Source organism: Dysidea avara, chromosome 13, assembly GCF_963678975.1.
Source record: "Dysidea avara chromosome 13, odDysAvar1.4, whole genome shotgun sequence".
NCBI lineage: Eukaryota > Metazoa > Porifera > Demospongiae > Dictyoceratida > Dysideidae > Dysidea > Dysidea avara.
The window spans coordinates 16,800,178-16,823,629 of NC_089284.1; the positions used below are offsets into that span (position 1 = coordinate 16,800,178).

General features: G+C 37.8%; 1 protein-coding gene across 1 annotated transcript; it reads right to left on the bottom strand.

Moving 5' to 3' along the window:
• Positions 1-2: 2 nt before the first annotated feature.
• On the bottom strand, positions 3-21,752 carry LOC136242288 (uncharacterized; the record flags this gene model as incomplete). Its single annotated transcript, XM_066033697.1, has 14 exons — positions 21,495-21,752; positions 21,005-21,151; positions 20,878-20,944; positions 20,643-20,827; positions 20,555-20,591; positions 19,639-19,734; positions 17,381-17,827; positions 15,785-16,052; positions 15,631-15,733; positions 15,324-15,455; positions 6,247-7,866; positions 5,778-6,194; positions 5,648-5,723; positions 3-2,305 (listed from the first exon to the last, which is right to left on the bottom strand). Coding segments are annotated over exons 1-14 (5,901 nt in total), but the record flags the coding sequence as incomplete, so codon positions are not given.
• Between the last annotated feature and the right edge of the window lie 1,700 nt (positions 21,753-23,452).

Genomic DNA, 23,452 nt, shown 5'->3' on the forward strand with positions numbered 1-23,452 from the left:
ATAATAGGTTCAGGTTCTAATTTTGCTGTCTCAGGCTCATGATCAGATTCTGTGTCTTTGACACTTCCTGGGAAATAATCATCTTCAGATGTTGCATCATCTTCTAACGGCTGCTGCTGATGTTCCCCAGAATTGAATGATTGTAATGCTTCACTGGCAATCATTCTGTTGAACAGTGGGCAACACTTTAGTAAGTGTTGATGGCTACTCAACCACTCGTGTTGCTTGAAGTGTTTTATTGGTTGGTGTACCACCACAGGACCTACCTGCTTATTGATTTTCAACAACTTTGCAGGAATTGCTTTGTTACACAAACACATAAACATCTCAACTAGTGAACCACCTGCCAAACTGTACTTGTTACCAGTACCTCGATCAGGCTGGTAAAGGTGACTGTCAGGCCATTGAGATTTTCTCAAAACTGTTGCAATTTTATCTAAAGTTAATAAATTCTTTCTCAATTTACCAAGTTGTAATGGTGTCAGGCCTTCCACTCCTTCCAAAACATTTTTCAATAAAAACTTCCCAACTTGTTCTTTGGTGAGCTTGCAGGCAGAACAAACTATACTCCTATGCACCTCTACATCACTAAGTGGAGTAAGTAGACTGTGGTCAGTTTTAGAGAACACAAATTGTGTGGTGACTGCAAGTCGATCTTTACCAGCTTGTAGGCTGCCATGGTTTATGCATATCTCATCTGGTAGCATGAAAATTGCCTTTTCTCTATCATAAAATGTCCTACCTCTTTGTAAAGCATCTGTGTCCAAAGCTGATTCTGGTTCAATGAAGTAGGATGCATCAGCAATATGAACATTGACAACAAAATTTCTATCTTTATCAAACTCCAGGCTCAATGCATCATCCATCACAACAGTTTCTTCATCATCAACTGTGAATACATTGTTATATCTTCTCCGCTTTCTTACCTCACTCTGAGGAATTTTCCAGTTCTCTGAAAAGTGTTGTGCTTCATTCAATGCTTGATGAGAGAATGTACCATCATATTGATTATTGTAGGTCATCGCTGGAATATAATTAAACTTCAAAATATTAATTAATGTAGCTGTCAAATCTCCTTCAAGGCTAAAGTGCTTTACTGGCACTCCTTTTGGATACACGTGATCTTCCTTCCATCGGTGATCAAGTTGCACAAGGTATACATTCCTATCAATGTCTTCAAAATTTATTCTTACAGCTGCGTGATTATGAGCACCACCTGCAAATATGTTTAGTCCATTTTCTAGCTTTTGACATGTATCCATCTTGGGATAGTCTTTGTCTACAGGAACTAGATGGTTCCTTGTCCATCTATCAGAAAAACAAATAAAGTATTCTTTTGGATGTTTATACTCAACAGAAGAGATGTTCATTACAACCTCTCCTTTCTGATTCCCAACATTACCATGACACTTCACTACAACAGTGTCACCTCTTAGTGACCGATTGAGAGCAGAAGAGTCAGAAAGCCATATATCTTTCTCAGCAGGGTCCAGAACAACTGCATAACCTGACTCAGCTCCTCTTATCACTGTCACCATGTATTTCTCTGAGTTAGCAGGCACTTCAATGTATGGACTGTGAAGTTCGTCTTTTCTTGCTCTGTGTGTGGGTTTCTTTCTTGTACTGCTGGTTCTTTTGTAACTAGCAGCAGACCTAGATTGAACACCAGACCCAGAGTAAACCTTGCTTGACCATGATGTAAATCGAAGGACACTGTTAGCAGGGTTGGTGCCATTTGAGTTACTAGTGGTAGGACTAGTGTTAATAAGGGCAGCAGCACTTATAAAATTAGGTTGCACCTCTACAGGCTTCATAGTCTGTATTTGCTTTTCTATCTGGTTATCATTTGACTGTGATGAAGTGCCTTCAGTCAAATCATCCACTTCACTCTCTTTTTCAAGGTCTTCTAATATTTGATCAAAATATTTCTGGTTGTTTAAGGCGTCACTAGTATGCTTGTGTTTAGTGAGAGCACTGTAAACCTCATAATCCTCTGGACTAAGCTGCCACTGTTTTACTATTTGGCCAACATTGCGCTCCTTCACAAACTGTTTCTTCAACTGATCGCATTCTTCATCCTTCATAGACTGACTGAGGTAGGATGCCCAAAACAGCCTACAAGAAATGTTACCTCTAGTAATAACAGACAAGGGATGAGCTGCAGTGACAATTAGTGACTGGACTCTGGTGAAGGCTGTGTTGAGAGCTCGCTCATCTGTGTAAAAGCTACACTCGCGTATGGTATCCTTGTCAATGCTGATGTGAGTCCTTACAATACTGAGAATAACTACTCGAAATTCATAGCCTGTAGGAAATTAAACAAACATAGCTACATAGTAGCTATAAACAATTACATTATACTATTTCCCATTAACTTTCCAAAATGGTGGGAAACTTATATCATTGTTACACCATGAAATTATATGTGAGTTAAGTACCACAATGATAAATATCATGTATTGGTAAATTGTAAATCTAAGATCACTATTTCATTTAAATGTTACTATCTTGAGAATGCAATTATAGACTAGTTTTAAGTGTTGCTATAGTCTTGAGTTGTATAATGTATTCCTGTTGTGTATATGATTTGATAGTCATTAACCCTAATCACTATAGTATATTTATTTTAAAAATGAAGTAGGGATCCAAGCCATTAAAAGTAGTGAAACAAGAGATGAATGTTTGATGGTATTACAGCATAGCTCGGTGGGATAATCTCTATTATAACAATAATTTTGTTCAAAGCCAAAGTAGGAATTTTCCACTGAGCTATACTGCAATACCATCATTCATCTCTTGTTTCACTACTTTTTATCACTTGGATCCCAACTTCATTAATAATTATTATACTAGTTCGTTTAGTTTTTGTTATAGCATATGGTTATACATGTGTGACTGTTCTATTAGAGTGACTGCTATATTAGTGTATCTTAAGGGTGCTCTGTACAGTTTTTGTAAGGCTTCCGAAGTCACATGGCAAAACAGAGTTATCTTTTACGTTGATGGAAATATTATGGTTGTTAATTATAGTCTGTGGCTTATTACTGAATTTTTAGCACCTGTGTGTTAGGTAACAGGCACGCCCCTTGCTATTCTACACACTTATGTTTAAAATAGAACTAGTTTGTCATTTTTTATCCTAAAGGCATGAAAATTTTGGATGAGTTATTGTAGTAATTTTGCTAAAAAAGAGCGCTTGCGGTTTTTTGATAGTAACTTCAGGTGAAAAATAGCATGGAAGTGAAAAGAAAGATTGGTGGCAGTGTCAAACCGGAAGTTAACCGGAAGTTGAGTATCTGATGATTGAGAAGCTAAAAGACAAAAATAAAAATGCACAATAGTTTGTACTGTTTTGTATAGTGTATCATGAAAGTATCAAGGCTTTAGCGTGCAAACTGTAAGGCTAGTTCTAGTTTAAAGGGAAAAATTGTAACTCGCATTCTACAGCAAATTAGCAGTTGGGTTTGGACTAAAGTGTGCTCTAGTGTTAGCTTATATCCAGTAAGAAAGTACAGTATATTTGCCCAAACCATTTGTGAGTTATGGTAATTTCATTGGAGCCATACATGAACCGTGCAGAGCACCCTTAAGAGCCAATCAAGGAACATGATCACTATACCTATTTTCACCATGCTATCATTATAAATACAATAAGGGTGTGTGGAGTCATCATGTTCAAATATGTAAATTGATGTGTGGTCTCTGCACTCGATCATGCATTATTAATCAACTCAGATCATTAATGGGCATGTTCTCAAACCTATCGTGAAGCATAGATAGTAATAGGTGATACTATCTATGCATGAAGTTATAGGTATCTACCGAGTATCCAGTACTGCATACAGTAGCATAAACACTTTAATAAATAATTTTGTTGCATCTAAATATGCTGCTCAAGGAAAGTATTGATACAGAAAATTAACACAGGTTTCATTGCATGATGAAGGCAACAACCAGTCTTAAAGGAAAGACAAGGCACACACCCCAAAAGGCACATATCACTAGTAAGTTTGTTACTGTGACATAAAATGGTGGCCGTGTGCTGCTTTGTTTGTCTGTGACTGTGGTCAGGCAGGGCAGGCAGGGTAGGCAGGCAGGATTGAATTAAAATTTCTTAGCAATCTATTGGAAGCATTTAGGATTGTACTGAAGGCTTGGTTATACCTAACCAATACTGCCAAGGTGCCAGGAAGGTATTGTAAAGCTAGTTTTTGGATGATATTTTTGACCAGAAAAAAGCAAACCTCCCTAACATACAGTACGTTATTTAAGTTCTTGATCCTGTGCCATACCACACAACAAGGGAAAGAATGATGCCCGACATATAAAAATTAAATGTATGTCCCATCACATACCCAGACTATCATGACAGTTTTGCTCCACTCAATTATGCTCTGCCCATTACATTTTTGTAGAAGGGTGAAACCTATTATAAATATGATAGCCAACTCAAATAGCTATTGATGTGTTTCCAATGAATCAACACCTAAGCACTAGTGAAGAGTGAAATCGGGCATAAAGGAAAATCTGTGATGCATACGTTGTAGCTGATGCAGTAGGCAAAAAGGCACATCATCAAACAGTGAAAAAATCAAGCCCATAGTGTATAGTTGTAACATGGGCATGAGGGCTTTGCCTGATATGTATGCTCAACTGCCCGAGGGCTGCAAGCCTGAGGGCAGAGGGCATTAGCCTGAATGCCCCGTGTTATGGCTAATGATTATGTAACACTTCCCATCCATATTAGGCTGATAGCCTGCACAGGGTAATCAATCACCCAAGCCAATATGAGTGGATATATTATATATGCATGCCTAAAAGTTTTGATATTGGTGAGCAGCTTGTACATTCTGGTTACGTTTGGTTATGATGAATGAACAAATCCTAGAGATATCACAGAGAATTTTGGTTACATGAGTTTAATATTTTAATCAGTGCTATTGAATCATTTATGGAATAACTATAAAGGCCTAGATATGTAGGTAAACTTGTTTGTAGAGTGGATACTTCGTACAGAGTGGTAACTTCGTGATGGGATGTGGTCCATATTTGGAGAAATGATTGGTGAATAAGCTATAGCACTAGTTCTTACCATTTTTCAACTCATAGGATAGTGAGGATAACAAAATGCTCTCCATCTGAGTAATTTTCATGATGAAATCCAAGTCAAGCATACTAATCACATAAGCATTAATCAATCCCCACAATTGATTTCGGCCTTAATGTCTATATAATCACTGCCCAGATGTAGCCTGGGCTACATTTAGCTACTGCTAGCTGGGCTACATAAAAATGTAGACCGGGTGGCTCCCTTGATCTGAGGTGTGAAAGTGTTACATTATTTAGTTATATGCTTGTCTAAAGGATACGTTAATTAGTAGAAATTTCCATTAAAAACTTTTTATAAATTCTGTACAAACATATTTGTATCAACCAGCCACATGTTTGTACCTAACCAGTAGCTCACCAAGTCTTTTTCTCCAGACTCAATGAGCTCCTGACCTAAACAATAACATCAAGTTGTGATAAAAGAAGATAAGGTTGGTTTTTAGTAGATTATTGGTACTAACATATAAATCAATAAAGCCACCACACACACATACGTATATAGCCAATTCAGTACAAGTACACGTATACATCAATTGACCTTGTGCATTTGTGATGGTATCAACAAATATCTTTGGCATTTCTTCATGCATTAGTCGAGAACGAATATATTTCACCTGCACCACAATATGTAACAAATATAATTATCATCATAATTATATTGCACAAACCTGAGCATATTCTGTTGACAGCACTGCAATGCTGCTTGGGAATGTTATAGTGCCCCACAAGTCAGCTGGCCACTTTGGTAAAAGTGTTTCCTTCAAAAATGACACAATTAGTTCTGCCTCATCTTTATTTAAATAGGAGCCCTGATAGGGAGAGTAATTCTCTTGATCACTGGACTTCAGGAACACCAATGGACTGATAGTGGGATGTTTTGCTATAGTGTCACAAGATTTCAACTTTCCTCGGTAAAAGAACTTTGAAGGCAACTTTAGGATTTCTTCAAGAGTGCGGTAATTTTGAGTCAACAAGATTTGGTTCCCACTGCCTTGTGTATGAGAATATTCAGCATAGATCTGCTCCAGAGGTGACTTGTGTAGGTCATACTCTTTAGCCAGTGGAGAATAAACTTGTGGACTTCTCTGAAACACAAAGTTGCATACCACTGAATGGATATATACTACATGTACTTACTTGCATGTGATCTCCAGCTAGAACAACTTTAGTAGTGTTACTAGCTAATGATAGCGCCATCATCACTTCAGGAACTGTCACCTGAGCAGCTTCATCAATAAAAATGTGAGTAAAGTGACCAGTTAATTTGAGCTTTAATAATTCTTGTGCCAGTCCCAATGTTGTTACAATGACACGATACTTTTTAGCCTCAGACTCATTGGGATAACCAAAACACTTCTTTTTCATGTCAAATAAACAGTATCTCTGACGTATATGCTGTGGGATTGATGTTTGCATTCGATGTGCGTACACCAACCTCAATATATCTACACTATTTGGGAAAATTGTTTTGTAGAAATATTCCAAATAAACGTTAGCTGCACTATTGGTGAGTGTGCAGACCAAAACAAATGAACTTTGACAGTTTTTCATCAAGTACTCCACTGCACAACTAAGAAGGAATGTTTTACCTGTTCCAAAAGGACCTGCCATTACTACAGGTAAAACTGAAGAGGACAACAAGATAGCTTCCATTGCTGTGACCTGTTGAGAATTCAGCTGTACAGAATCTGCAAACTGATCCAGTGGTGGTCCATATGTGATACATTCACCAGTTTGGGTGTGATACAGTGGATTAGATGGGAACAGTAAATACCCCAAATTGTGTTTTTCAAAGCTATTGATTGCAGAATAACATTTAGCCAAGTGTGTGAGATCTGCTGTAAACTCAAAGTCAATGGAAAACTCTTCATCAAATTGCTGGGGTACTAAAGCTGATGATGGTAGTGAAATTAACAGAGAATCTTCTGTCAACTGTCCCTGACACTCCCAGATGCATGAAACAGCTTCATCATTTATCCAGTTGTGCAAGTGTAGTAGAACAGTTGGAGGTCTCTTTAGGACTTTTAAGCAGTCTGCTATTTCTGCATCTCCCAGCATCTGTAAGTCAATTTCCATTGATGGAGAAACTTCCATTGATGGAGGGACCTTTACAAAGGTTAATTTAGCCATAATCTCTCTTTTAGATACCCTAAAATTAAAATTAGAATAATATAATGTTCCATTATACATTCCATTATACATTAAAGTGTACCTTTGTGCTAGTCGTTGTCTGTGGTCCCCTTCCAGACATACAAGTGTTCGCAACTTTTTATAATAGTTAGTTTGGTCATCTAGTGTAGTACAGTCATTAGAATAAAGCTGTGAGGATATCAATTGTTGCTGGAAGTGTTTAATTAACTGCTTATCTTCCAAGCTGATAGAACTCGGAGACATCTCTTGTATCTCTAGTGTGGTGTTACTGAAAATACTTTTTGTATTTAAGTATAACTTTCCAGACTGCAAGCATTTTTTGAGCTTATACAGTTGAGGAGTGACAACTTTTAATTCAACAGGAATTGATAACACTTTCTGTAATCCAACATCTATCAGTATCTCATTGTTGTACTCATCACACTTGTTTGGTACAGCAGAGAAACACACCTTCACTATGCCTAGTAGTATTCCAGGTTTGTTGTCTGGTGCACAACATGTGTTATTAGTAATTGGGAAGTTCTTTTTGGTTGAGCAGGAGAACACCTGAGTTAGTTTAAAAACTGACTCCTTACTAAACTTTATTCCTCGAAGAGAGTGGTGTTGCTAATGAAATCATATATAACAATACTGCATTACCAGAAACATGTACAAGATCTTATTTCTACAAGTTTGAGTGCTTGAGTTGTTTGCATAAAATCTCATTACACAATTTGAATGGTATATGTTAAATCTGTTTATATGTCTATACATTTTAAAAGTTCATTCTATGTAAGAAAAACTGACTGCATACTGCCAAGGTTTGATACACTCACTCAGTGCAAAAGTGAAAAGGAAAGTATCCAGATAAATTCACAAATTACCAAGAAATGGCCACTGAAAGTTTGACAACCATTGCGTACCTTGCATAAAACAATATATAGGGATTACATCACCATTGCAAATCCCCATATATCATGTATCTATGGTACAAATGATCATTGTAAGGAAATTATATATCTAAACCAAAACAGCTAAGCTATGAAAAAGGGTGCAGCTTTTCAAAAATTGAAAAAGATGAGAAATGGCTAACTTGTGACCAACAGATTAATCGACATAATAACATAGCAATCATTTCTTGGCTTCCACCTTTGATATCATATCATATCTTTTCCATACTAGCCTATTTTTGGGAGGCTGCACACTTTTTCACAGCTTGGCTGTTTTGGATTAGATATCATTTCTTTTTGTACTTGGCTTTTATCTGTCTTTGATTTTTGTACAGGTAGCTAAGCAGAAGAAAAGTAGATTTTAAGTGACATTTGTACCATTTTGAAATGAATTTTTGTATTATTTTGTTGTTGTTACGTGACTACTCTATTTAGGGATCTCAAAATGCTTTTTTTTGTTTTTATGTACAGTTGGTTTTCAAGTTTTTGTAACTCATTGATATTTAAACAGATTTCCATTACATTACTAAAGGTCTGTATCTTGATAATTATCTGACATGTGCAAGAATATTCAACTACTTTAAAACAACTACTTTACATAAGTGGTTTGACATGACAACAAATCACAATAAGGCCAACTGTGTCTCGATTGTGTGTATGTTTGCATGGCATACACAGTTTGAATCATCTGTATTTTCTGTAATGTCTGGATCGATTGCAAAGGCATTTCTCAAAATGTTCTTCATTTGTAATGCTGTGTAACAGGCTGAACATAGCTAAAAATGTAGCAAAATGGCCACTTCACTTTTTCAGTAATTTATAGTTGGGGTATGTATGCGTTCAGACGAAAAATGAAATCGGGTGCCACTTTTTTTGATGCAGTATGAGTTGGTTTACCAGTCATAATTATATTACAAAAAATAAACCAACAAGTATAGGAATTTTAAGCTTCAATCATTAATTATCAGTAGACACAAAAAGCAGTGAAACAAGCAACGTTACCTACACCTACAGATATACTAGTGGATATTTAATCCCTAATTCAGCCATGGATAAAAGAAATACATATATTAAAAATAGGATTCAAATTTACACTTGATGATCTCCTTGTTTTAAGCGCCTTTCATAGCAATGCATGCAAAATTTATATTATATATATAAAATACTATCCCACTAGGGACCTGTGAGAAGGCTAAGCCTGTAAATACAGAGAGTCAGAAACATGTATCTAAAACTAATAATTTGTAACATAATTTAGTGAACTTCTATAACACAGGAAAGAGTGGTACTAGATGCATGAGACTATATTACATGACAAGTGTGATCTACTAATTACTAACAAGCAAAGTAGATGTTTAGTTTTCTGCTATGTTCTGTCCATTACACAGCCTTGCATATGAAAACAACACATGAAGTTGAAGTTCTCTTAGTGTCAACAAATGGGCACACGAAAAGAGGACAAAGGTACGTAAGACCATTATACAAGTACACAGAAAAATTTGGAATTTTCAACTAGAGTAGGGACCATAGCACATCAATAAAAAGTACTGAAACAAGTTGGAGTATATAGTGCACAATATATTAAATCACAGTAAAACAATAAGAAGTGTTATATCGCTACTGTGCATTTCCATTATGGTATCTTGAGCACAGTAGGGATACAACACTTCTTATTGTTATACTATTGTGCACTACTCCAGCTTGTTTCAGTACTTTTTATCGATGTGCTATGGTCCCAACTCTAGTTGAAATTCCAAATTTTTCTGTGAACTTGTCTGTTAACTTTTTTTTGTAAATAATTATTATGACTGGTGAATCCATGCATACTGCATCTGAAATGGCGCCGCATGACCAAATATTGTCTGAAAAGTGAAGTATCCATTACGCTTTGTTGTCAGCTATGTTCAACCTGTTACGCAGCATTTCAAATTAAGAACTGTTCGAAAAGCACCTCTGCAATCCATGCATACTGAAAGAAAGAAATGGTGCCGTGCACCCCAGTTATATCAATTATCATCTGAAAAGTGAAGTATCCATTATGCTTCGTTGTCGGCTATGTTCAACCCGTTACACAGCAGTACCTGTTTGAAAAGCACCTCTGCTATCAAAATAGCCACTATGACAAATACGAACGATTTCTGTTATGAAGGGAAGCCATCACATGCTATCACCAAATCGACATTTTTCACTGTCAGCAAAGATGAATGGGACACAAAGGAGGACACTGGTAAGTCCATGAAGAATGCGTTGTACGTACTGCAGTATGCCAAAATGTACCTGTCGGGCCAAAACAATGTCAAACAGTGAAAAAATCAAGCCCGTAGACTGAGCCGTTATCAAGTTACACTTGTCTGAAGGCATCAGTCAGCTACTCAGTCAGTCAGTCAGTCACTAGAAAATTCCGTTAAATAATATTTTTTTAAATTCCGTAGCAACTTGTTGAAAGCGTTTCAGGTCGATCTGAAAGCTTGTTTGGGCTTAGTTTTACCTAACCAATATTGCCTCATTGTCATCATGAAAAATTGAGGCTGTTTTTTGAGTGATATTATTTTGTGGGCCACACCTACTCCTTTGTGGTCCCTACTATACAGTACTATCGTACAGTATGATGGTACACCGCAGCACACATGTCTGGACATAGCAACATTTATATGTTAAGCCCATAGCATTAGTCATAATTCAAATAACTATCCTTCTCTGAAATCACTTCTAGTTAATCATTAAGCATAGTAGTACTTAATAAGTAAGGATCAGTTAGAAATAGTACAACTTCATAAATTTTTGCACTTTAAAAAACAAATTTTACCTGAAAGAAACTCCTGGAATACATTAATACTGCTGTAATAGTACTGTACCTTGCTTTACATATATTCACCTGCATTTCGTCTTCGCCCTGCCTGCCTGCCTGCCTGCCTGCCTGCCTGCCTGCCTGCCTGCCTGCCTGCCTGCCTGCCTGCCTGCCTGCCTGCCTGCCTGCCTGCCATAAGACTCAGTTGTGCTAGGTGTACGTATGACTCCAGAATTTCAGACAGCCAAGGAAATGATGGCAGTTTAACGAATCTGTTGTTCCAATTACATTTCGTCAAACTGCAGCATGCTGTTCGCTTTCATCATTCATTCATTGGCCTTGTTCTTCCCAAAAAATAATTGTCATATAGTTGTAGCATGTGTCACTACCTTAACATGTGAATTTTGCACGTGATTTTAATGAAGTGTGAACATGTGTGCCATAAGATGAGAGTAAACGGGTACAGTAGTTAGTTATCTCTGGCATTTATTAGCACAGTGTGGGAGGCCATAAGCTCTATTCTAGTGTTAAAATTCTTGTGAAAAGATGTGAATAGCTAATTAGCTAGATTTCAAGATGTTAGCCAAAAGTATAGGCATTAAAAGGCGTCTCATTTAACAAGTATATCTATTTAATCTTGTTTGACTCATTTCTTACTTTTGTTGCATGGATCATTCAGCTGTAACATTTTTGAGCTTGTTTCCTTATTTTTTTATAGCATGTATATATATATATATGTACCACTCTGCGTGGGCAGTTCAAAGGCACCGCCAGTGCCATAATTTGTATATTGCACTACTGCAGACCGCAGCGAGTGCATTATAACTTATAACGCACTGGTTGCGGTTTTGTAGACCACAACGAGTGCATTATAAGTTATAATGCACCGACCGCAGTGCAATATACAGATATTGCACTGGCTGCGGTTTTGTGCAGCATAGCACAAGTGCCGGTGGCGAAGACCACTACGACACCTCACCTAATAGGTGGAAAGACACTACACAGATCACTCGAATTCTTTTATAGCCTGACATGTAAAGGTCGATTGTGGGCCATAACGTCACCAATACGTATAATGTTTACAAGCAGCCAATGGCTATCGAAAAAGCCAACGCGGGTGGCCACAACTCTAGTCTACATATATATAAACGTACTTATACACCTTACTAGTCTGGTGCCATCTTAGCCCAGATTAAACTGTAGTCCACTTCGACAATGACTCAATAAAACAAATTTATTCTAAATAATACTAACCTTTACGTTCGATTGTGGTAACCAGTTTTGTCATGCCACCAGATTCGAGTTTAGCCAGTGTGAATAGTAAGAATTAGACTAGTATCGTTTAGTAGTTAGGTTTTGCTTACTTAAATCGTCTTTTTAGCTGATTTTTTTTTCGCTCGAGAGAATCACTATGGCGATTAGTCTGGTGCTTAGTCTATATGGCACGCTGGCATGCTGAGCGCTACATGATGAGAGTGGAACAGCGAATACAGGTTAGTGATATAACCCATAGCGTATTAGCTTTCAATATCTCAGGTGGCTGCAGTACTGCAGGGGGAACGTCATCGCAACGTCAGGCTTGGTTACCCACAATCAATGTTAGAAACCTGGCCTTTATAAGTGTTACAGCTGTCTTGTGAGACTCTCCCCACCTATTAGGTGAATGGTACATAACAGTTATACAACGTGCACTCGTGCTCTGCCTGTATAAACGCACTTGCCTTCGGGCCTGACGGCCCTCAAGCTCATGCGTTTATATCAGGCAGAGCACTCGTGTCCGTTGTATAACTATATAATATATCTATCTAATCAAAAACAGCCAAGCTGTAAAATAAGGAGTGCGGCCTTGAAAAGGCTATGGTGAAAAAGATGTGAAATCCAAGGTGGCGGCCAAGAAATGGCTGTGATGGTAGGTTAATGGTAAAAATTTTAATAACAACAATTCAGGTGAATTTGGTGCTGCTTGGTCTTGACACAAAATTCACCTGAATTGTCATTATTAAAATTTTTACCATTAACCTACAATCACAGCCATTACTTGGCCGCCACCTTAAATTTCTCATCTTTTTTCACCATAGCCTTTTCAAGGGCCGCACTCCTTTTTTTACAGCTTGGCTGTTTTTGATTAGATTTCACTTCTTTTTGTATTTGTATACCCCTTAGGGCTTTTTAACCTATATTAATTTTTTTTCTTTACCACAGGAAAAAGAAAAAGATGAAGCAGATTTTATAAATACTTTAACTCATTCTGATTTTCTCAGTAAATTTACAAATTATATATATAATGCATATATTTATTACATGTCAATTAATCCCCACAGGATAATTTGCAGCTGATCTCTCTACTGGGTGACTTGAAATGTAGCTGAACTCTCTACAGGGTGATTTGCTTGTACGTAGATGAACTCTTTACAGGATTCTCTCTACAGGGTGACTTGACTCTAGCTGAACTCTCTGCAGCGTTATTTGTTTGTAGTTAAACTCTGTACAGGGTGATTTGTTTGCAGCTGAACTCTCTACAAGGTAACTGATCTGTCTACAGGGTGACTTGTTTCTAGCTGGTCTCTCTACAGGGCGATTTGTTTGTAGCTGAATTCTCTACAGGGTGATTTGTTTGCAGCTGAATTGCAGCTGAACTCTCTTCATGGTGGTTTCTTTGTAGCTGAACTCTCTAAAAGGTGACTTCTTCTAGCTGAACTCTCTACAGGGTGATCTTTTCATAGCTGAACTCTGTACAGGATGATTTGTTTGCAGCTGAACTCTCTACATGATGATTTCTTTGTAGCTGAACTCTCTACAGGATGAATTGCTTGTAGCTGAACTCTATAGGGTGATCTATTCATAGCTGAACTCTCTACAGAGTGATCTGTTTGTAGCTGAACTTTCTACAAGGTACAGTATCTTCTTCTAGCTGATCTCTTTACAGCGTGAATTGTTTGCATCTGAACTCTCTACAGGGTGATCTGTTTGTAGCTGACCTCTCTACAGGGTGATTTGTTTGCAGCTGACTCTCTACATGATGGTTTCTTTGTAGCTGAATTCTCTACAAGGTAACTTCTTCTAGCTGATCTCTCTACAGGATGACTTGTTTGTAGCTGAACTATCTGCAGGGTGATTCTTTGTAGCTAAACTCTCTACAAGGTGATCCTTCTAGCTGATCTCTCTACAGGATAACTTGTTTCTAGCTGAACTCTCTAAAGGATGATTTATTTGCAGCTGAACTCTCTACATGATGGTTTCTTTGTAGCTGAACTCTCTACAAGGTAACTTCTTCTAGCTGATCTCTCTACAGGGTGACTTGTTTCTAGCTGATGGGTTATTTGTTTCTAGCTGAACTTTCTACAGGGTGATTTGCTTGCAGCTGAACTTTCTACATGGTGGTTTCTTTGTAGCTGAACTCTCTACAAGGTGACTTGATTTCTGTACAGGGTGACTTGTTTCTAACTGAACTCTCTACAGGGTGATCTGTTCGTAGCTGAACTCTCTACAGGGTGATTTGTTTGCAGCTGAACTCTCTACATGGTGGTTTCTTTGTAGCTGAACTCTCTACAAGATGACTTCTTCTAGCTGATCTCTCTACAGGGTGACTTGTTTCTAGCTGAATTGTCTATAAGATTAACTGTTTGTAGCTGAACTTCCTGCAGAATAACTTGCAATGTAATATAATTCTTTAATGGAGTACGTTATAAACGTAGCCGAATGTTCTATTAGGGTGACTGTTCTATTAGAGTATCTGATCTCGCATTTGCAATAGTCTCACGTTGCCAGACCCTATTTCTCCGCACGGCGCTTATCGATTGGAATTATAAGCGCTTATAAGTGCCATGTGGAGAAATAGGGTCTGGCAACGTAAGACTAGGCGATCCCTATTATGAACCCACTATCGTGGTTTATGATATGAACAAAACAGCAAATTTCAGTTTTGTCCCAAATACACATACTGTTTCCTTTCACTTGATACTTACTAGAGGACCAATAATCATTGAAAATAACCACCAGAGGGTAGTTTTGAGTTGGAGGAAGCTTTCCAAGGTGGTTTTTAGGTGTACGTTCTATTAGAGTTTTTGCAAAAAACATGGGCGATCCCTATTATGAACCCACTATCGTGGTTCATGCATGATATATCAATCACTACTTCCTTTTAAAATTATTAATTTTCTATATCAGAAGCATGTCAAGTTGCTCTAAAGGCTAGCTTGTATAAATTGTACGTGACCTATGCTGCCTATGGAAGAAATGGTGAGGGTAAATTTTGGCCTACATTTTTAAGAAAACACATACCCTTGTGGTCCCTTCTTATCCCTTGGTACTCCTACTCTGGATATAGAGGTACAAACTTGACTTACATTTCCTTTTATTGATAGTGTCCAGATAATGGTCTCACTGGACCTAGCTGATAAGACACGAGAGGCACTCAGTGTCATACAGGAACATTCAAGTTTAGTATCCACACCAAATATGTTGTTTGTGATGTCATACTGTGTAGGATACAACACATAATAAATACAGATTTTATAATTATGTGTGCAAAAGTTCAAATTTTTGCAAAGCAATTAAAATAGCAATTTAGCATGATTACTTTTGTACATATAAATTGTATAAACATTTGGACTTCATGCAATCACATGACCACTACACAGATCATATCCTTACCTTGCCTTGTGTTAACCCAAATGTAATTTCCTTAACTCTTCCTGTCCTTTTTTTACGTTGTGTGATCCAAGTCTTCCATTCTACATTTTTCTCAAACTCATTACTAGCATAATGGTTGTATAATGACTCATGCACAGGTCAGCTAAACACTTACCTATGTAATGCTGAAGCATTGTACATTTGTGGTGGTGGTGGCTCAAACTCCCACAGGACATCTCTCCCAGAATCAGCAAACACTGCATACTTGTGGGTGTCCTGTTTGCAGTGACCCTCTAAATCAATTGGGTTATCTGTGTGTATGTCACAATAGCCACAGTATAGGCGATCAACACCAAGTTGTTTAGTGTTGGTGGTTGGTTGTAGGGGAGATGGAGGAGGCTTTGGTTTGTAGTAAGTCTTGTACACAACATCAAATGATGTACCTGGATATATGTACATTGACATGTAATTTACATCGATGTCCATAGGCTGTGATTATATATATTTTTGGAATCAGCTTTTTCCAGCTGAATTTAACAAAACACGAAAATAGTATAATATAACTTTTATATAACAAAAAAGCCTTTTCATTTCTATTATTTTTCTTTGCCAAAGTATTTTATTCAATTCAAACTACCTTACTAGTAAATTCACGTTACCAAATGCAGTAGAACCATATCCGTAATGATCATAACACTTATTCTTGGTCCCATCTGTATTAGTTAAAGCACTGCTATAAGTGCTATATGAAAAATATAGCACTAAAAGAGTGGGCGAGAGACAAATATACACACAAAGTGAAGCCAAGTGCTACATTTCATCTTGAGGCCATTCTTTAAGCAAATAGCATGAGCAAGGCAATGCTTTAACTGATTAAAGTACTTCCAAAGTAGGGTTGGAGCTCAAGTCAAACATGTGTGAAACTATTCGAGACTTGCCAAGCAGCCTTCAACCAACTTTGCTCTGGATAAAGACACCTATAGAGTGCTTTTTCCTCTGCCTCTAGGGTGCTTTATTCTCCAGTTAATTGTCCTTATTGTCTCAACTTTACGGTTGAGTGCTGCATCACTAATTGTCTTCTGGCAACATGCAGTGTTCCATATAGCACTGCAGTCACCAATATAGCACTGTGGTTGTGTATAGCACTGTGGTCGTGTATAGCACTGTGGTTGTGTATAGCACTGTGGTTGTGTATAGCACTGTGGTCGTGTATAGCACTGTGGTCGCATAAACTATTCTGTATGACAAATACAGCACTATTTTGATTCACTTTGATATTACTCTCCAAAGTTCTTTAAAGTAGATATACATTTATAGCTGCTAAAATCATGATACCATAATAAAGCAATTTACTATGTTCCTAGAAAAGAAGAAGTCCCTAATCTTACTATGTAAGTTAACGACTACACTAAAATTGATAAATTAACACTCATAAAATTTGGCAAAGGTTGTATTGATTTAGTATGGACTACAGACAGAAATCAGTTTACAAAGCATCTTTTCATGAAATAGGACAAGAAAAACTTACCCACACAATGTTCACATTAAGGGCTAGAGTAAGCCAATATCTAACCTGAAACTGATTCCTGTAAACTATGTACTGGATCAGTTGAACAGTTATCAGATTGAGTGTGTTTTTGTACATTGTACAGTTCTATGTCTATGACATCTGGTGGTGGTAACTGATATCACTAGTACCCATCAACCATTGTATGGTGTAATTCACATACTGTACATGCCCTCATGTATTTACATACATGAGCATGCATACCTTGTTTATACTCTATGGTCCAGATAACCATTTCTTCAACAGAGTGAGGATACCATGCGTTGCCTCTCCTTGTGAGGTGTAAGCATTTTGTATGATCAGCTGTTCTCTCATGTTTGTTGCAATATACAAATGCTTTGATTTTGTCGATGTGTTTAGGTATTGGAGGAATGCCAACAAACTTGCCATAGACACTTGCCTCACACAGGTTGCTAGATGGGATAACTGTAATGAGTTCATCTCTAGTTCTCTGATGTAAACACTTCCTACAAACACCTTTAGTGACTGACATGGACTGTAGCTGCTGCCGTGTTGATGGTAAGTGAGTTAAGAAACACCAGCGACATGCTTGTGTCTTTTGTGAGTAACATGTTGAAATGCTTTCCAACAAGTTAACTGGAATTTTATCCACTGATGTAAACTTTGTCCCCTTCAAGGAATATTGCTTACCTGCATAACATTCAGTTTATTTAGTACAATGTACATATGTCAAGGGGGTGACACACAGGCACTCACTGTAGGTAGATCTGTGACCACGGTCAAAGTCTAAATCAAAGGTCGAGGCCATCAAATTCGTGAAAAGTCAACGGTCAAGGGTAAAAATTTCCAACCCACAATCAAAAAGCACTAAAATATCACTGCTAAGTCACCATGCAGTTAAAGGTCGAAAAAGGCACAGGTCAAAGTGAAATTTTGGCCGGTCAAGACTTTGACCACAGTAGCAGATCTACCTACAGCATGTACATATGTGACACCCCCTTGTATGTAATGTAGTTATCAGTGTACAAATATACACATATTGTTAGTATACTTGTACAGTGTTATTCTCAGAGGAGCAGTTGGTTTTCAAAACAAGCACGCACTTGCTATATATACCGTATGGCAGTTTGAGAGAAATTTGATGATAGCATGCAGTTAACAGGCTGTAAAGGCATGGGTGGAGTGATCTGATTTGAAGTTTTGTATGCTTGCATGGTTATCCTAAAGTGTAAGCATCGCAGGTGGGCCTGCCGTATTCAACTAGGCAAAGGTTGACCACAGCAGGAATGAGAAGTTACCATAATGTGTTGAACTGTTACAAGTACTTGGTGAGTATAATCACCATTGCTCTCATTTTAATTCATTACCATGCTAGTTCACCTGCGTAATATGCAATAACAGCCCACAAAACATCTGTACAAGTAATTAGCCTCACACAGGTGAGCATGTGGAGTAAACGAGGTAATCTCGTCTGCACCCACTTATTACAGGTGATACAGTAAAACTGTGAGTAAGCCTGCAAGATATATATATATATATCTGAAGGTAAATCAAATGACTTTCAACAGGCATTATCCAGAAAAATCATTAAATTGCTCTCTCAAACTGTATTGCACATTACTCATCAATCCAAGTTGCTTGCTACCACATAAGAAGTATTAGCTAGTAGTTATATCCATAGCACTTAAAATTACAGTAACATAAGGTACCCCTACATGTTTACTATGCACTGAGAACAATTATTATTATAAATACTTTACAATTGTGACAGGTCTTGACTTGTTAGCACAAGCAAACACATATTCTAAAGTATAGCTACTGGTGGTCTGAGAGATGCTTATATTATGTCTCAAGACCCAACATGTCATCTTTGTATTTGCAAGTCCTAGTAATTGCCCATTCCCATCCCCATGAGAGTACTTGTGATACAGTATCAGCTGAAATCAGAAAAACTATCCAAAATGTCAGGAAAGTCTGCAAGCTGCTTCTCATACACTGAATGATTTAAATAAGGTATTAACAGTAATAAATGTGGTGGTCGTATAGTGAAGACTTTGATGTCATATCTGACAACCTCCGGTCCACAAACAAGTCATAAAGGTTCTTGCAGATCCAGTAATGATATTACAGTGGGTGACAGAATCTGGGTAGTACACCTCAGATGTTACTCAATTTCAATATTAAAGAGTGAAACAAACAAACAAACAAACAGATTCTTTCCTTGTAAGCGGACACACTCAAATAGAAGGTTGGCAGTTTAAACATATTCTATACACTGAAGCAGGTATATAGGTAAACAGTTCTGCACATGTTTGCATAACAGTTGCAACAGGATCACTCATGACCACTCACTGGTTGATTTGTGGGTCTTGCATGTGGGCTATGACATCATAATTTATACTACATGTGTCTGAATGCATACTAAAGTAATGATATGTGTGTAACTAAAAAGTATACCACCGTTTGCTGGAAACTGGAGAAGAATTATAAGTATTACTTACTATCAGTGGTGTCCTCCCTGTTAGCGGCATTGGAAACCGCTTCTCTAACCAGCTGAACAGGTTTCTTGTCTCCAATGAATTCTTCAAATGATTGTCCTATGCATGGGACACATACTCAATTAAAACATTCAGTAGTGCTACCACACAAGCTATTACATGTCCATGCAAGTACAGTATATAATATGTTTCGATCACAAAACATGGAAATCAATTGAATTTTACTAGACTCTAGAACTGGCCAGAAGTGCATCAGTTCACAAAATTGGTCTACTATCGATCCACCTCTACTAAATGATGTGATACAATATTACAAAGAGAGACAGACCGTGTGCAGGAATTGCTTTTATAATAATTTTAAAATTTCGAGTGATCCCAATGACAAGGGACAGTGTACGAGATGCCTAAAAGAATTTGATGGTTTGCTTGTAGTACCTAAATCACCGATGACAGTCAATCAATTGTCTGTGACAAAGAATATCATATTATAAAAGGCACCATGCTCACTTGCTTGATGAGTGTATGTGTAGTATTTTCAGGGTTGAAACTGGGTCACGTCACCCGGATTATCCAAGTCATCTGGATCACATTTTCCCAGGAAAACAGGTACTACAGTATGTGCACTCAAGGAGAACTGTAACTGGTGTATAGTCTAGGTGGAGTACGGTAGCAGTTTAGAAATATGATGCAATCCACTAATAATAAGTGTTTGGGATTGAGTGTTGCTGCTTATGAAACCAGCCAACTTAAAATAGTATGTTTGGTCATGCAGCAATTGTTGCATAGAATCTTTGCTATAATTAATACTTCCACTACTAGTAGCTCAAAATGCTCAGTCATCTGTTTTAATAAAAGCTAGGCCAGATCTAGCTGGCTGAATTATTGTCTGAATGCAAACATTATTGTGTGAATTACTTACTGCTGCAATCCTGTCCACCTGGGATGAGTCGAAGCAGCTGTGATATACAAGCATAACATGACACTGTTCATAACTGATGTGTGTTTACCTTGTTTTTAATCTGGTCTCTATTTGCTGGCATGTCAATTCCAAACTCTATCAAACGTTGTTTGAATTTGTCCTTTTTCCGTTTCTTCTTTAGTTTAGCACAACACAGGTATCCCAACTGTAGTGCCTCAATCTTGGTTGTTGTGCTATCTGGCATAGTAATTCCTTCCTCAGTTATTGTTATTGCTATAGAAAATGGCAGGAAGTATATAACACTATATCACCTCATTAGCTACCTTGTTCGCAATCTCTTAAGCAATTCTTAATACACTCATCATCCTTCTCTTGATTTGAAATAACAAACTGTGTGCATTTCAGTAGTAACCTACAAATGGCTTCATGCCATATCATGTCTCCACTCACTAGTTTAAAGGACAGCTTTGCACGAAGAATATACAATGTGGCGTCATCTCTTGATTTCTCAATAGCCATTGAGGCACAACTAATCCCTGATTCACAGTCAACAGTAGTGTTCTTCCCAAGAGCCTCTTCACACTTGTCTATACTTCCCTGTGATCAAACATTAACAAAACATAATGATGCAACACATCACGTCAGTGGTAGCTATAGGTAAACATAATGTACTTTCTCGGCAGTCCTTACTAGCTGATAACAAACCACATGTAGCTACAGCCACAGCTATTCCAGTAACAAATTAACGTACTTCACACACTGTAACTATTAGCCTATTTCATGGACCTCCATCTTGATTCTTATAAAGTAACAAGCTACATTACAGGAAATTCGAGTGTAGAGACTATAGAATAGCTAAACCATCACGAGCATGGTCATGCATGCATGCACAGATGTGAGAGATCATGCTGGTAGCAACACAAAGCTCACAGTTACTTACCATATTTACTGTTCTTCCAAAGTTAAGCACAGTAAAAATGATTCTACAGGAAGAGCAGCCAAAAACATTCAGTGCTCAATTCCACTGAGTCGTACTGACTTCTTGAATAGTCTATAGCTATGAGGACAAACTTCCGGGCTGTGTGCTCAATTATAAGCTGACAGTTGTTCTGTCAGTGTACTATCAACGATATAGTTACTGAGCTTTCTGAGCGGATCCTCAGTTCCTCCGTAGCAACGCCAACCGACTCACAGGCGTAGTTTGTATTATTGTATTGTATTAATGCTTTACAGTTTGCTACTGGACCGTCTGCCGACTGAATGCCGTACTACTGTAAGGCTGCACATAACTGCATAATAATTATATTTATAGTAGCTGAATCACAACTATTTCCAGGAACGCATCTAAAAGTTAACAAGCAAAATCGATCAGTCTTCGCCATGCGCAAACACTTCTGCGTATACAGGAATTAATTTTCGAGTGGGCAAAGACCATAGAAAGTATTCGTAGAATGTAAGAGTTAACCGGTATCACGTATTCTAACCCGTTCACTAACCGCAAAGTAAACCGCAAAAATTCTTGGTATTGCGTGCTACAGCGAAGTATGGTTGTGGGCGCTTCCACATGCAGTACAAACAAATACCAATGAAGTTGTGTGTGCATTCACTAAAGACTATAAGTCTACTCTAACTCACACTCTGCTTGGTGTGCCAACTCATGGAAAATGAAAGCTTGCTTATGAGCTATACAGCTGCTCCTGATCACTAGGACAATTGTTCTGGCTTGAGTTTACAGGGCATAGCATCACACTGTCAGCTTCATACGTTTGATGGTGACAACGGGTTGAATGAGTAGCTAATGACTTGGTGAGAACAGAACAAGTTGGGCCATGGTATGTGTAGTTAGCTAGCTATAGCAATCACTCATCCTGCCAAGAATTCATAATGCTTGCAAATAGCTACTAACTACATGAACGCTCACCATAATTATATACTGCCAAGATATCTCTGTGTGGCTGTAGATAACATATCCTGTAAGCCTATGTGTGTGGTTTTGGACTGTAACATGATACACAAATATAGTGGTTCCATACCAATATTGTCAGTTTGACCATCACGTTCTGAAATTGTATACCTTGGAGGTTCCTACTACAACACTAACTTATAGTATTCAGAGTGCCTCAAAGATTCCCGAATTTCCCTTCCTAGACCCATACCATAAGTTAGTGCATCTTTCACGTCCTCATAAAATTATAACTCCAACCTTGCCTCAGGGAATTAATAAGTATTAATACATTTGGTTTGACCACCAAGTGTGGCGCTTGGCCGGTATCCAGGTGGTCTGCGGATCAAAGTCAGACTAGGGATGGATTTTTTCAACTCCCTCTAAGCATTTGTCGCATTTCACTTTAGTCAACAATTTTCACTTAGGTTCCCTGGCTCGTGGTAAACACCTTGTACTGGCTTTGCCTCCAGTGTTCGCCCTCCAGTGCCTAACTGGTAAAGCAGATAAAAATAAATAACAACAATCATAATAGAATGTGGCGTGTCATAGTAACTCAGTAACTGCTATATACTATTGATTGCCATAGAATATCTGGAAAGTCCATTATTTTTGATAAGTACAAGACTGAATCAGCCCCTTTATGTGAAGCCACTATATATACCATAGTGAAACAGAGAAAAAGTGTTGATCATGTATAGTGTGCATGTGCACTGCACATGTCCTATGTACCTTTGTGTGTGACACACAATGCCAACAGCTAGATTATCATAAACCTCAGTGCATGTCCTTTTCCAAGTACTGTAAGAAGCTGGGAGGATGGCATAAATGGTGATACTAAGAGTTATAAAATGGATAACGCCTATTGGTGATATGCATGCATATGTAATCGTGACTTCTAATGATGAAATAATTATACTTTATATATAGCTCAAACACTCTATACAGTGTTATCT